General features: G+C 32.6%; 2 protein-coding genes and 1 long non-coding RNA gene across 3 annotated transcripts in view; 2 read left to right on the top strand and 1 right to left on the bottom strand.

The window, feature by feature from the left end:
* Positions 1–2,259, bottom strand: part of LOC140984637 (uncharacterized) — a gene marked incomplete at its 5' end in the record, with an annotated part of 4,411 nt that extends 2,152 nt beyond the window's left edge. The window contains 1 exon segment of the mRNA XM_073452188.1: positions 2,179–2,259. Coding sequence (XP_073308289.1) covers positions 2,179–2,259 — 81 coding nt within the window.
* A 994-nt stretch (positions 2,260–3,253) lies between these two features.
* Positions 3,254–4,797, top strand: LOC140984189 (peroxidase N1-like). Its single transcript, XM_073451434.1, has 3 exons — positions 3,254–3,717; positions 3,823–3,985; positions 4,287–4,797. The coding sequence occupies exons 1-3, from the start codon at positions 3,316–3,318 to the stop codon at positions 4,703–4,705; spliced, it is 984 nt and encodes a 327-aa protein (XP_073307535.1). The 5' UTR covers positions 3,254–3,315; the 3' UTR covers positions 4,706–4,797.
* Positions 4,798–12,712: 7,915 nt separating this feature from the next.
* On the top strand, positions 12,713–13,360 carry LOC140984090 (uncharacterized). The gene is made up of 3 exons (XR_012176540.1): positions 12,713–12,989; positions 13,068–13,128; positions 13,214–13,360. It is a non-coding gene; the product is annotated as an uncharacterized lncRNA (long non-coding RNA).
* The last annotated feature ends 1,970 nt before the right edge of the window (positions 13,361–15,330 follow it).

The raw sequence follows: 15,330 nt of genomic DNA, 5'->3' as shown, positions 1-15,330 counted from the left end.
ACACACACACACACACACACACATAGGTTATGTTATTAATTATTTGATATATTTAATCATATAAAATGTAAAATGCCAATTTTAATCATGTATCTTTTGTTGAATCAATTGTAATTTTGTAATAATGTTTCGACGATCAATTTTAATATCTTAAAATAATAAAGGTACGATATTATAATGGTAAATGTAGATGTTTTCATAAAAATTCATATAGTTTAATTCTTGTTGAGACTGGGGTAAATTATTATTATTTTTTGCGACGCTGCTATCTTTCGATGCGTACATTATAAACTCTCGGGTTAGCACTATAACCTGCAAATCACGCTAGACAGGTAAATTGTACTGGGAAAACTGCACAAGTTTGACTAAGAAAATGTCGGTAAAAAAAATCGCAATATTGATAATTGATCAAGCGTTCAACGGTCTCATTCGAATATTTATCTATGAGACATGTCAACCATAATCATATTTACAATAATAAGTAATACTTTTGATATGAGTGACACAAATAAAAAGATCTGTTTCAAAAAATGTGTACCGGCTTAGACATCAATCCTTCGAGTTGGGGATAATTTGTTGATTCCATAGTTGCAGGTGTGATATATATTAGAGCCTGGATACAATTACTGCATAAAGTGGTATGAGAAATGAAGTTCGGCAATGATATATTAACTTTATTTCTTATATAATATTTACATATTTAAATCAGCTTTGGACTCTTTGATATAAAATTACGATAGTGCCTTAAAATTAGGGATTGACAATGGAGCGGCACGAAAACGAGGACGAAGGCGAGTTTGTTATTCCTATCCACATCCTCGAATTCCTTCCCCACTCGATCCCCGCCCCAATCTCCGTTTTTTCTCCGAACCTGAAACTGCGGGGATCAAATTCTCATCTTCACCCCATTCTCATTTCAAAAATATTAATGGGACAAGATGAGAACGAATTCGAGGATTTTTTCAAACCAAAACTTACTATTATTTATTATTATTTGTGATAATATTATTATTATATTATTAATACTAATAGTAATATTGTTTTATTATTAATATTATCTTCGGGCCAGGCTCGAGGATAGGGATAGTAACCTCATATCCGTCCCGAACTAATTCGGAGATTTTAAAAAATCTCCGAACCACAAAAAATCGAAGATCCCAAACCCGTAGAAAAAGTTATCATCTGTATTTAAAATTTCGTAGAATATAATTTTAAATTAAGTTGTCTGCCAATTAAATTTTTATATAATGTTCGGTTTTGCTCTTTTTTACAATGCGCATTGCTAGCCGCAAGGTTGACTTGGTCAATGCATCCATCCACTCTTGAATTTTCAAAAAAAAAAAAGAAAAAAGAAATAAAATAGAAAAGCGCGTTTAGTTGAAGTCAATTGGCTGCCCACTGGGATATAATTAGTGGAAATTAGCAGACTCTGACAGTTTGCCTTGTCCTCATATATGTTGAAATTAAGGCAAATCATGGCTATGCAAATAAGTCAATTACTCTTTTTGAATTTTTTTTTAAATATTTGGTTTTATTATTTATAATTGCCAATTAATAGTAAATTATTTATGCAATATAAGTGCTACTCATTTAATTCGTTTCTCCCATATTTTTTTGTAAAATTTTTTAATTTATTATTTTTAACTTTCTATGTTGAAACTTTATTTTTTTTTCTTTTTTTACAAATATTCTAAATCTACACGCATTAACAATACTAGTCACATAGGTACGCATGTTGTGTGTGTGACGAATACATGAGGCAGATATATATATTTGGGAGGGAAAAATTTACGATGATGGAAAGTGTTTTAGGTAATTCAAAAGTTATATCTCACATTGCATGGGAAAATACATTTTTATTCTCATAACTTACACGTTTTTTCATTTTTGATCTTGTTATCGATCAAATTAAAATCACAATCCATTAAATTACACCTTTTTCAGTTTCATTTCATTTTCACCAGAGTATTAACTTGACATCAAACACATTAACAATTTTTGTTGTCATGTAATCATTTTTCGGTGTCATGTCAGAACTCCGATACTAAAGAACTAAATTCAAAAAAAAATAATACAAATTAATGGACTAAGACCATGGTAAATTGATTGTCAGATTTGACCAAATTAAAATAAAATATAATAATCAAATAACAATATAAAAAATATAATTTTCCCCACATTATCTTCTTCATATGTGCCAAGTAGAGTTAAGACTTTTTCACATCTTCTTTATGAACTATCAAAACTAATTTTAAGATGTGAACATGAAGAAAGTTAAATGCTTGCTCCCAACAAGTCACAACTCAAGCGTGGCGGTGAAAAGGAGACTATATAGGATAAGTTCTTCTATCCTCCCACCATATCTTTGATATTGTTAAATTACGTGCTAGGATCAAAACTAAGCCACTTTTTATATATATTCACAATCTTAAAACATGAAATGTAGCAATATTTAGAAGTTTTTCTTTTTTACTTTTCATAAAAATTTGGTGCAAGTTCGTAAAATATAACACCCAAAGTAGTTGATGTTGGAATTATTTTGTGGGCTCATATAATTTAATTAATTGTACGTGGACAAGTTATCTAATAAAAAACTCAATAAGATGATCTAATTAATTATGATTTCCAAGGTATTAAATAAATTTGTATGATCCACCTTATGTGTAGAAACTCATCACAATTAAGTCTTCTATAATGGGACAAATACTGCTAATGTTATATAAGATTATGGTCCCGAGACACAGAGAATAACACATAATATATACAACACACATATTCTAGATCTCTCCACTTCTCTCATCTAAGGCAAGAATAAGATGGTTGATTCTATGTTGCCTTGAAAGATCCATAACTCCAACACTAGATCTATCATTGGATTCTGGTACATGTTTATTGTTATTTATATTTTCTGAAAACTCGACATGAATTCCTGATATGTTGTGATATATGTATTTAATCACATGATTTGTAGATATATAGTTCAATGAATTGATTAATTACTTTAATTCTAATTAGGTGAAAGGGCACCCCATGCAATATAATGCATGCACCACAAGATTTATATTTTGTTCTCTTTAATCGGAAATTGCATCCCAACTCATATATAGTCCAACATAATCCTTTGAATTTTAGTTCCAAAAATTCCAACAAATCGGCTTTGTATTAGTACTCATGCTCCAGCTCATGTTTAATCTCTTTCACTACCTATAAATATACCCCACATCCCCTTTCTCTTCTCACACAAAATCATCAAGAAAATCAAACGTACTTTCTTGATCCATATATACATACATAACAATTTAAACTCCATACACAATGAGAATTCAATTAAATCAAACACTTGCTGCTGCATTCTTTGTTCTGCTTGCAACATTCGCAACCTCCGCATTCGGGCAAGGCACGCGGATCGGGTTCTATTCGAGCTCGTGCCCTCGGGTGGAATCCATTGTTCAATCTACCGTAAGGTCGCACTTTAATGCTAACCCTACAATTGCGCCAGGGTTGCTCAGAATGCACTTTCATGACTGTTTTGTCCAAGGTTGCGATGGTTCTATACTTATTGCTGGAGCTAACACTGAGAGAACTGCCCCACCTAACAGTTTGTTGAGAGGGTACGAAGTGATAGACGATGCAAAGACGCAGCTGGAGTCGGCGTGCCCTGGCGTCGTTTCGTGTGCTGATATTCTTGCTCTTGCTGCACGGGACTCGGTGGCGCTGGTGAGATATTACATATTTCTTGTTTCAGTATTCTTTAAAAATATGAGTTCTTTTTCCCTGTCCAAAATCCTGAATCCAAAATACATTGTTTGCTAATTGCTTCAGGCTGGTGGGGCGGGCTGGCCTGTGCCGACGGGGAGGAGAGATGGACTGGTTTCGTTGGCGAGTGATACTTCTAATCTCCCTGGTTTTACCGACTCCGTTGATGTGCAGAGGCAGAAATTCCAAGCAAAAGGACTCAATACTCAGGATCTTGTCACCCTTGTTGGTAAGAAATACTGAAATTGTCTTGTAGAAACAACATTTATCTACAAAGAAATGTGAAGATATTAGTCACATAAAATTGCACAATGACACTTTTCTTGCAACCATTAATGTACTCGAACGAGATTGAAAGATAATATACTGAGAAGACGTTAATACATGCATTGTAACAGTGACTGTCAATTTTAGCTGTAATGAAAATTAAAGTCAAAACTTCAATCATCCAGAAATTACCTCAATTTTGAATTTGACTTCTTGTGCATGCACTTGAACTAAATACACAAACCTTTTTGAAAATTATGCAGGAGGCCACACCATCGGCACCTCCGCTTGCCAGTTTTTCAGCTACAGGCTGTACAACTACAATTCCACAGGCGGTCCCGATCCATCGATCGACCCAGCATTTCTCCCAACTCTTCAGTCTCTTTGCCCTCAGAACAGCGGCGGTTCAACTCGTATCGGACTCGACAACGGTAGCCAAAACCGGTTCGACAACTCGTTTTTCGCCAACCTGAGGAGCGGCCGGGGAATTCTTGAATCGGATCAAAAGTTATGGACCGATGCGTCGACCCAGACTTCTGTGCAACGTTATTTGGGGATAAGGGGTTTGCTTGGATTGACATTCAGTGTGGAATTTGGGAGGTCCATGGTGAAGATGAGTAACATCGAGGTCAAGACTGGGACAAATGGTGAAATTCGTCGAGTCTGCTCCGCAGTCAATTGATCGATTAATGTACTTCATGCAAAATTTAGTTTATATCATACAGTTTATTGAGCTTAATTAATTGGTTGTCATATAATTGTACGTATAAGAATTACAAAATGAATAAATTCATAAATTAATTACCTTGTTCATTACTTACAAGTTCAGTACATTTCACGTGATTAATATTATTTACAAAATATTATGTTATTACGAAAGTTTATCAACAAGCACATGTCGAAGAACACCATATGCCTCGTAGAAAAAATATAATATTATTGATAATAAAATTAAACTTACATGCAAAATAGCTATACCTATTATATTTTGAAGTACTCGATCGTACGTGCTTACTTAATATTCAGTGTGATTTATATTATGAAGTTCACCATTAAAATATCCAATTGACCGTATAGAATGTCACACTCAGAATCTGCATATTTCTTAAAGCGTAGAAAGTAGGTAGAAAACGTGTAAGACTTTATAATCACATGATATAAAATTTCAATTATTACAAGAATATTTACATAAATTTTTGAATATAAATTTATACAGAATTCGAGGTGCAACATAGTCAAATCGAAATTTACTAGTATTCAATAAATCCAATAAATTTTATTTTGAGTTTTATCATATTAACTGATCATCAAATTTTTCGATTCCGAACACCGATTTTTAATTTTCAGCTATGTTAATTAAGTTGTTGTCACGACGTTAGATAAATTAGCATTTTTCGACTTCACTTAACTATTTTTTATATCACGATGACACTTGGTGAAATATGATTAAAAACTAAAATAATCAAACTTGTTATCAAACTTGGAATATTTAACGAATTAAAACTTAAAATGAGATAAATTATGGACAAAAATTTATTTTCTACTTTCCTCACTTATCAATATTCCATTGAACTCAAATTAAAATATAATATTATGTTTCGAAAATAAATGAAAATGATTTTTGTAAAAATAAAACGATATAAGATTATGATTATAGTTATTTTTATTTTTTATTCCAAATACGAAGGAAGTAGTCGTTATGATTATAGTTATTTTTATTTTTAATTCCAAATACGAAGGAAGTAGTCGAAAATAAAATTGAACATACCCAGCTTCCACTTTTTGGCAGATAATAAGCAATTAATAAGGGATTAATGTATTGAAATCTTCATATTTATCATCTATAAATACTACACTAGCTGAGGGGACAAATCACACCTTCACAAGCACGAAACCTCTGATTTTCGAAGCATTTCAGTGCCTAAATTCGAGCAACATTCTACTCAATTTTAGAGCAAGGTTTTGCCAGTTATTTAAGCTCTGTAGCAGCATTACTAAGCGGCTTTCTGTCTGTTTTCGAAGTGATTAGAGCAGCATTCTATTTTGAAGTAGTACTTGAGCAGTTTGTTCGAGCAGTCCAACAACAAACCTTTCACGTTTTTTTCAATAAAATAGGTAAATGTGCTTATGTTTAAAAAATTATATACATGTATGATGTTTTTATGTTCTTGTTGGGTTTTGGAATGCTAAGAGTCTTGATTTTGATGATAACAAAAATTGTTATTATTTTTCTAACATATTTACTCAAGTGTTGCTTATTCAATTTGGAAGCGAGAGGTTGCTGAAAAAAATTCCAGCACATCTTAGTTTTTGGCGAGCTGAAGTGTTTCGAAAATAGCTCATAGCTCGATAATTCAAATTATCAGTCGCCAAAACAGTTAAAAATCTAACTCAAAATGCTACAAATTCTTCACTCAAATTCAGTATAGCAGAATCTCTAGCACAAATGAGTGTTTCGAGCATCTCTTATGTAATAGATCTAAATTGAGTAATTCTTAACACTGTGGAAAGATAAGAAAAATGGCTACAACTTTCATGTTGATCGCTTTGCCCAAATATCAACTGATCAAGAGTTATAATCAAGAAACATGGCTTCTGAAACTAATAGGGCTGAAATCATGAGTGTTAAAAAGCAGTAGACCCTGAAATGTATCAGAGCCCAAACAATAGAGATGACTACTGAAAACCAGTAATTGTTGCAACCAGAAGACATCCATTAGATGCTACATCTAGTAGAGCCCAAAATCAGCAGAAGATGCGGAAAGTGTCCAGAATCACGAATGATTGTTTCAATGTCAGAAACAGTATAAAAACTTTACTAATGGACATATTCTTGTATCTAAAATTTATATCATTCTTGAAAGCCATAAATAAAACTTTAAGATCAAATACAAGCTTTTGAAGAGAATTCACTATTCAAAGCATTAGAAACTTAAATGAAGAATTTAGCTAGAATGAGAGTAAGCCCAAATGTGATGATATAATATGTAGATTGTGATGTTGTAGTCTAAAATCGAATGTTCTAGGAGTTTCAATTAGGCAATATATAAGTCATAAATTGAAATTGGGTTTGTACAAGTGTGTACTGATCAAAGTCTATTAGTGGATTATTCCTTGAGAAAATAAGGGATGACATATGAGTAGTTAATCTCCGAACGTCCATAAACAAATGTGTTTCTATTTATTTATCGCATTTACTTATTATTAGTATTGTTGAGGCATTTTATGTGTTCTTCAAATACCAAAATATTGGATACCAAGTGTTTGATAAAATGTTTCAAACAAAACGTTTTTACACATTCAGGTTTTATATCTTTTAAATATTTTTCAAAATGTTTAATCGGTTTTTACGATAGATTATTTTGAGTGTCTTCCGCTTGGTCTGAAAATCAAACTCGATTTAAGTTTTCAATGTTTAATATTTCAAGAACCGAGCTATTGTAGCTCAATGATTATCCCCCAATCAATCCGATCAATTTTGTTTTTGAAAACTTTGATCGAGCATGTTCCTTCATTTCGTACAAGTCAAAAATTATGTTTCAAGCACTGATATGATTTGAATTGATATGAGAAGTTCCCTGCATTGTGAAGTCACCATTGAAATCGCGAAATTCATTGTTTAGGCTCCCGAAATCAAGTTTTTGCCGTTTCTGGAAATTTTAGTATGACTCATAACTTCGCATAGGAAACTCGAAATTCGATTATACCGACTGTTCCATAAACCTCATTATATAGGCTTTCCATTTATATCAAAATCTTCAAACTATTCATTTTTAGAAAAATTCTCGAAACATCTCATTCTACCTTTATAAGTGCTTAAATTATTTGAACTTTCTATTTGTTAGTAATTTTCGATTATTATATTTATTGTCACCATTTTGAGGTATTATGAGCATTTCCACTTGTCCTATTCTAGGAAATAACAACTCCTCATACCTACGCCCCATTTGCCATTCATATGAGACATAAGGCCATCACTGACAAGGATGTCATCATTAATAACCTTAAGACTGAATTCGCTTTAGAGCGGGAGGAGAAGGATAAACTCATCGAGGGCCTTGAGATTCTGAGAAGTGATAAGCAGAAGCTAGAAGAGCTTAGGAACCACCTTTAGACTGATGTGCTGAGGTACGCCTTCGATCACAATGCGGCGGAGAGACAACATGAAGTAACCATGAAAAAGCTAGATGATTCCTAGGGCATAATCTCTGAACTGGATGGCTTACATAACCAACTGTTGGAGAAGGCTCAGACACTAAGTTTCAGATTCAGTAGATCATTCTTATTGAAGCACATCAGCGTAAAAAGCTGATTCAATCATTTAAGGACTACAAAATTCTGTACATGCCTTGACTAATCAGAATGTGGCATTGTATAACTTCATTGATCAACTGCCGGAGGAGGAAGATCCTAAGTAAGACCCTAAGGAGATCCTATAGAAGACAAAGTCGTAGGAGATTGAGATATTTTAGAGGACTAGATTAGACCTCTAGCATCGCGACTATTGTAATAAGTATTTGAAATCCATTTTCTTTCTGCTAGCATCATCCGAATTTGATTTGTAAGCATTCATTTTTATTTTAAATCAATTAAAGTTTATTTGAATTATTCGTTGATTTATTTCATGTCTGAGCCAATATTATTTTATATATCTCTATCCATTTTGCAAACATCTTAGAAACTGATATAATTGTAGGAAATGGGCGAAATGTCCTCCAAAACAACCGCAACCTGTGATATGCCAATCGCAACAGGAATAACAACAACAACGAGGATGGACCACCATCACAAGGGTTTGGCCTTAGTCAAGCAGATTTGATGGTCATAACCATTATAATGGAAACAACAACGGAAGGGTTCACCAACTCTAACGCCAAACAGCCACCACCACCTCCGCCATTGAATGACATAAAATACCATTATGAATCTCTTTAGAACAACAGAGTCCCAACTTTTGATGGAAATATTGATCTAGAAGTGAGACAAATATGGCTCAAGAATATTGAGACTCGGCTCCGATTGCTCGAAGTTCTATGGCTTAAGGTAGATGCGACGACCCCATTCTTAGCAAATGGTCGGAAACAGTTTCACCAGCCATGTCAGTAGCCGGACCAATCACGTGGCCACAATTTTGAGGAACATTTTCGAAACATTATTATCTAGCTGAAACTCAATTGCAAAAGTTGAGTGACTTTGAAAATCATACTCAAAATCCAGACATGTTAGTAGCAGAGTACACTTCCAAATTCAACTATCTCGGGACCTATGCTGCAATAATCATGGCATGCAGATGATATTCTGAGTTTATATCTCTTCAAGTAGGGTTTGACCAATTGAATCTAATCTGCCTTGGTAGTATACGATCATACGAGCTTTGTAGATCTGATGGAAGTAGTCATTAGAGCTGAAACCGATATCAAACGACGTGATGATGATGTTGGGTTAAGCGTACATGCATGAGAGTAGTACTGGGATGGGTGACCTCTTGGGAAGTTATCATGCGTCAAGCTGCATGTTGTGCCGCTTGATCTGGTTGGCTAAGTGGACCATAAAATAGTGACACCAGATCTTAATGGGTAATACTGTCTCTGTTGGAGACATAATCGACGGTAGAGAAAGGGTAAGACTGATCTCTAAGAGATATGAGACAACATCAGCAGATAGAAAAGTACCTCCTCGGACTCATGGGCCTAACAGTCCGACCCATTAGTACCCAAGTAGGCGCACTCTGCGTTGCCACAAGTATAAAGAAATAAAGTTGTGCCTTGGCTAACAGCTATAGCTTTTGACCTAGTGGTAAGCGCTTGATCCTAACAATTGGTATCAGAGCGAGGTAATGAGTTCAAGTCTCCCAAGAAACATATTTCTATACTTCTTGGGGCGGGGGGATGTTGGGTTAAGTGTGCATGAGTGAGAGTAATACTGGGTGGGTGATCTCTTGGGAAGTTCTCATGCGTCAAACTGTTGATGTTGCGCCGCTTGATCTGATTGGCTAAGTGATCCGTAAAAGAGTGACACCAGAACTTAACGGGTAATACTGTCTCTGATGGGGACATGACCGACAGTAAGGAAAGGGTAAGACTGATCTCTAAGCGATATGAGACAGCATCAGCAGATAGACACGTACCTCCTCAGACTCATGGGCCTAACAGCCCGACCATTTAGTATCCAAGTAGGTGCACTCTGTGCTGCCACAAGTGTAAGGAAATAAAGTTGCGTCTTGGCTAACAGCTATAGTTTTTGACCTAGTGGTAAGCACTTGATCCTTACATATGAGAATAAAAACAAACGATTCATCACTTGCAAGTCCTCCCAAAGTGAACAAAAATTCAAACGGCCCTATCAATCAAGTGGCCCATAAGAATAACCTACCTCAACCTACTTGTAAAGAAAATCACGCGTTATCACCTACGAAGTTTGAAGCATGTTTTAACTATGGAAAATTGGGACATCCCTTTGCTGATTGTCCAGAACCAAAAAATACAATAACAAGATCAAACACTAGTGTTGTCCAGAACAAGCCGAAGGACAATAAGCCCAACGTCTGTGGTTTTTTCCATAACCCAAGATGAGGTAGACAATGCAAATGATTTTGTGACAAATACCATTCTAATCAACAATATATATCTTCCTATTATAACAAAAATATTGAATTAGTTTTTATTTACTGAATTTGGAGAAAAATATCGTAGATTTCAATTTACTGAATTTTGTGATCTAAAAAATTCTAACATTAATAATGGATTTGAAAATCTATTAATCTCAGAAAACCTAAATTTTATTTAGTTATGGTCTTCATATATAGTTGTTAAATTAGTTTTTTTGTATTCTCCATGTTCGATACTTATTTTTCGTATAAATTAAAAATTTTACAATAAAAAATACAGATAATTGTCAATAAAGTAAGTTTTTCATATATAAGACGGTCTCACCGATCTTTATTCGTGAGATATATCAATCATGTCCATATTTATAATAAAAATTAATATGTTTGACACTTTTTCGTGGGTGACCTATATAGAATATCTGTTTCACAAAATTGATCCGTGAGACCGTCTCACATGAGTTTTTTGTTGTCAATAACACTACAGGATAGGCGAATACAAAACTCCGATAGTTAAATATTATGAGTTACGTTGATAAAGTAGCTAGTAATAGGATTCTACAATAGAATTTATTGTTTGGTCTAATACCGCCGGAACAGACCTAATCTTTATTATTTATTATTATTTTTAAGCTAACAGACCTAAAAAAAATGATTTTTAAAAAATGGGTTGGGAAAAAATCTGGCAAACTTGAATTAACCTATTTATCACAGCAATATATCTCATCGTTAAATAATTAATTCAAGACTTCGTCTTAAATATGTACGTACATTGGTGCCAGATATAAATAATCGGCTTAAAAACCATATTTGCAATCTATATAAATAAATGTTTTAAATGCACGATTTAAAAGATTTGAGTTGTATAATTAACACAAATTATAACTTTTGATAAAGTAACAAACACCGATCAGTCATACAATTGGTATCCAAGTCAATGTCACATATTTGATCCTGATCAATTATTGCAAGATTGGACTGCTGTACAATTTAAAATATTTGAATTTTGTCGTTACTAGCTATATATATGATTTTTGATAAAATATTAAAGGTTTGGTCCTAAAAAACCAATTCATCTTCTGAATTTTACATAGTTTTTGTCGCCATCATTTCTATTTAACCTAGTCTAGTCCTTCTCAAAAAGTTATTTTTAAAAATAACCTTATTTATTAAACATTTCACAAAATAGTCTTGTCTATTTCACAAAATAGTCTTGTCTAATTTATCAATCCCGACAATACTTACCTTTTTAGGGACTAGAATAATTAAGTTTCTAAGTTATATGTTGGTGCTTTTTGGTTATCGACATGCAATAATATATTATTTTTTTAATAAAAAAATTCAATATATATTCTGTTAAATAAAAAGATGCATCAAAAATTTATTTGAAAATGGTTTTCAAATGTTGTTTTGGTGGATGTAAATTTAAGAATTTTTTGAACAAATTTTCACAGAAAAATATTATTTTCTTCATCATTAGAAAATGAAATACAACTTTTAGTTTTTGGTATCATCAATTTTGTAACAAAGTCTAGCCTATAGGGTAGTTTTCGGTTTTCTTTTTTTTAAAAAAAAAAAATCCATAGTTTTCCACTTATATTCTGATATTTTTTTGAACAATTATAAAAATTTGAGTATATGATAATTAATATTAATTTATTATGAATGATGTAATTTTTATTTAATTTTTAATATATTAATTTATTTTAACATTATATTTTTTAATAAAATATTTTTTTAGTATGAATTAGTGTATAATTATATTATAATAGTTTGTCAATTTATTATAAACTATATATTTTTAATTATATTTTTATTAATGTAAAATAATATAAAGAAAGGTAAAAATGATAAGTATTTGGTCAATGATCAGAAGTTCGATTTCTCCTACCAATATCTTATCAGACGAGCTTGTAACATATTTTAAAAAATTAAAATTTTTAATTAATATATTTAGAATTAAAGGATATGTTTTGAAATTAACTCACTCAAAACCTAATTTGATTAGTTAATGTAATTCAGGTCAAAATTGATTATGGTATTTTATATATGGCATTTGTTTATATCATAGCTCCGCATTCTACTTTCACCTCAGTCTTGGCATTCACGCTTAAACAATCGACAATGTCGTCCGCAGTTTTATCTCAATCTCTGTTCTCCAATCTCAGTTCTTCACAGTCACCAATTCCCAAGAAAAATACCGGTAATGCTACTCCATTGTCTGTTTCTGTAAATCAATCTCGTTGTTTCTCCAGATCGCATGTCGTTTCGGGGCAAACCATGAGGGACTAGAAAATTTTTATCGTCCATTCAAATTCCTCTGACGATGGAAGCTCCTCTGAGGAAACCCCGATTGAATTGAGTATGGAATCTTGATCTGTATGGGGCAGATATTGGGGTTCTGTTTCGGTTTTGTTGATTCTTCTGTTCTCTCTTTCAGGGTACCCGGCGTTCCCTACGGTGATGGACATCAATAAGATTCGAGAAATTTTGCCTCATAGGTGAACGAAGTTTCTAACATTCTTGATTCACAAATGCATAAATTTTATACGGATTTTCATTTTGGTTTCTTCGATTACATTGTAGATATCCGTTTTTATTAGTGGATAGAGTGGTTGAGTATACTCCAGGTGTCTGCTGTGGCAATCAAGAATGTTACGATAAATGATGATTTCTTCCCTGGTCATTTTCCGGATAGGCCAATCATGCCGGGTGTGCTAATGGTTGAGGTGAGCAATGGTTATACACACACAAATGCATTTTCTTATCGTGTAGACTTTTATCTATCTTTCCGATCTACTTCTATTTTCGAAAATTTTATATATACACATGAAAATTTTGAAAATCTAATATTGTTTTATCATCTTACTTGATATACTTTTATCTTGATCCATATGTGTATCAATATTATATCATATCTTATATCTTTATCTTGTATTTTATCCCACAAATTTCGAAATTACATCCCACAAATTTCGAAATACACATGCTTATATCCAATATCTTCTTATTTAAATTCTTAGATCTTGACCTATTTATTTATCCAAAAAATCAAAATATAAGCTTATCATCAAATTTCGAATTCCATGAATATTTGTATACACAGATTTAATTATCTTACACAACTTTAAATAATCTGGATAATCTTAAATAAAAGATCTTGGATAAATCCAATACAACTTTACGTGCAAAAATGATATATCAAGTTTTAAAAAAATTTGTAGGTTTTACATGTGTAAGTTGGGTTTTTCGTTGCCCAATTTATTGAGTAGGCTTAAGTCACATTCCTCTTGACTCTTTGTTCTACCATTTGGTTAGCGGATTCGTTATATTATCATTTGACTTTACATAGTTAACAAAGATAACTCCACTTGAGAGTAGTTATCTAATGGTAATGTGTCTAAGACTTATATGTCTAGACTTACCATTATACATATTGCTTTATGCCACTCCAATCGCAGATTGGCTATCACAATGTATACTATAGCTGGCATAGTTTTAGCCCATCCTGGAACATCTTCTGAGAATTGACGTAGTCATTCATCATCTTCAACACATTTTTCAAGAGCTATAAACTCACAAATCCTCTTGTAGACTTTGAGTCTTTCATGTCAAATATCCAGTTTGCATAACTATATCCTTTGATAACAACAAGATATCTGATATAGTACAGTACATGTTCACAAGTTTACTTTAAATATCTCAACAATCTGACAATTGTTTTCAGTGTTTAGCTCTTGGATTACTATTGAATATGCTTAATTTGTTTATAGTGTAGAATATTTCTGGTTTTGTACAACTCACTAAGTACATAAGACTTTCAATTACTCGAGAGTATTCTAATTGAGAGATGCTCCAGTCTCGATTATTTGATAAATGTTGACTCGTATCTATAGGAGTTATATCCAATGCAGAGTCATCTTTATTGAATTTTTCAGGATTTTGTCAACATAATGAGATTGACTTAGAACTAGTCTTTCTGATGTTCTATAGATTTTAATTCCACGTATTACATCGGCTAGGCTCATATCTTTCATGTTGAATCTTGAATTCAAAACTTTCTTAGTGGATTTAATTATCTTATCATTACTTGCGATGATAAGCATATCATCTCCGTAAAGATATAAAATGACAATCATTTTCAGGGTCCTTTACATATATACATTTTCACTTTCTATCATTACTTTATAAAAATTTTCGTGTCATTGTTTTGATGCTTTTGTTTAAGCCATATAGAGATTTTACTAATTTACAAACCTTGTTTTCTTCCCCAAACACAGAAAATCTCCATGTTGTTCCATGTAAATTTCCTCTATTAAATCTCTATTTAGAAAAGCTATCTTTAAATCCATTTGGTGTACTTCAAGATTTTGCAAGGCGACAATCCCAAGTATCACACAAATAAAGGTTATTCTCATTACGTGAGAATAAGTGTCAAAGTGATCAAATCATTCACGTTGACGATAAGCTTTTGATTACCAACCTGGATTTATATTTATCTATAGTTCCATTTGATTTCATTTTCTATTTGAAAATCCATTTACAACCTAATGGTTTTCATCCCAGAGAAAGATTCACTAATTCTTATTTATGATTCTGTAAAATGAATTCTATTTTAGAATTGATAGTCTTTTTCTATTGAGGCTTCTCAGATGAATCAAATAATTTTTTGAACCTTTAAAGTTCACTTTCCTTAATGAATG

The sequence above is a fragment of the Primulina huaijiensis genome, chromosome 9, assembly GCF_012295235.1.
Source record: "Primulina huaijiensis isolate GDHJ02 chromosome 9, ASM1229523v2, whole genome shotgun sequence".
NCBI lineage: Eukaryota > Viridiplantae > Streptophyta > Magnoliopsida > Lamiales > Gesneriaceae > Primulina > Primulina huaijiensis.
This window is presented reverse-complemented; position numbering and strand designations above follow the sequence as displayed.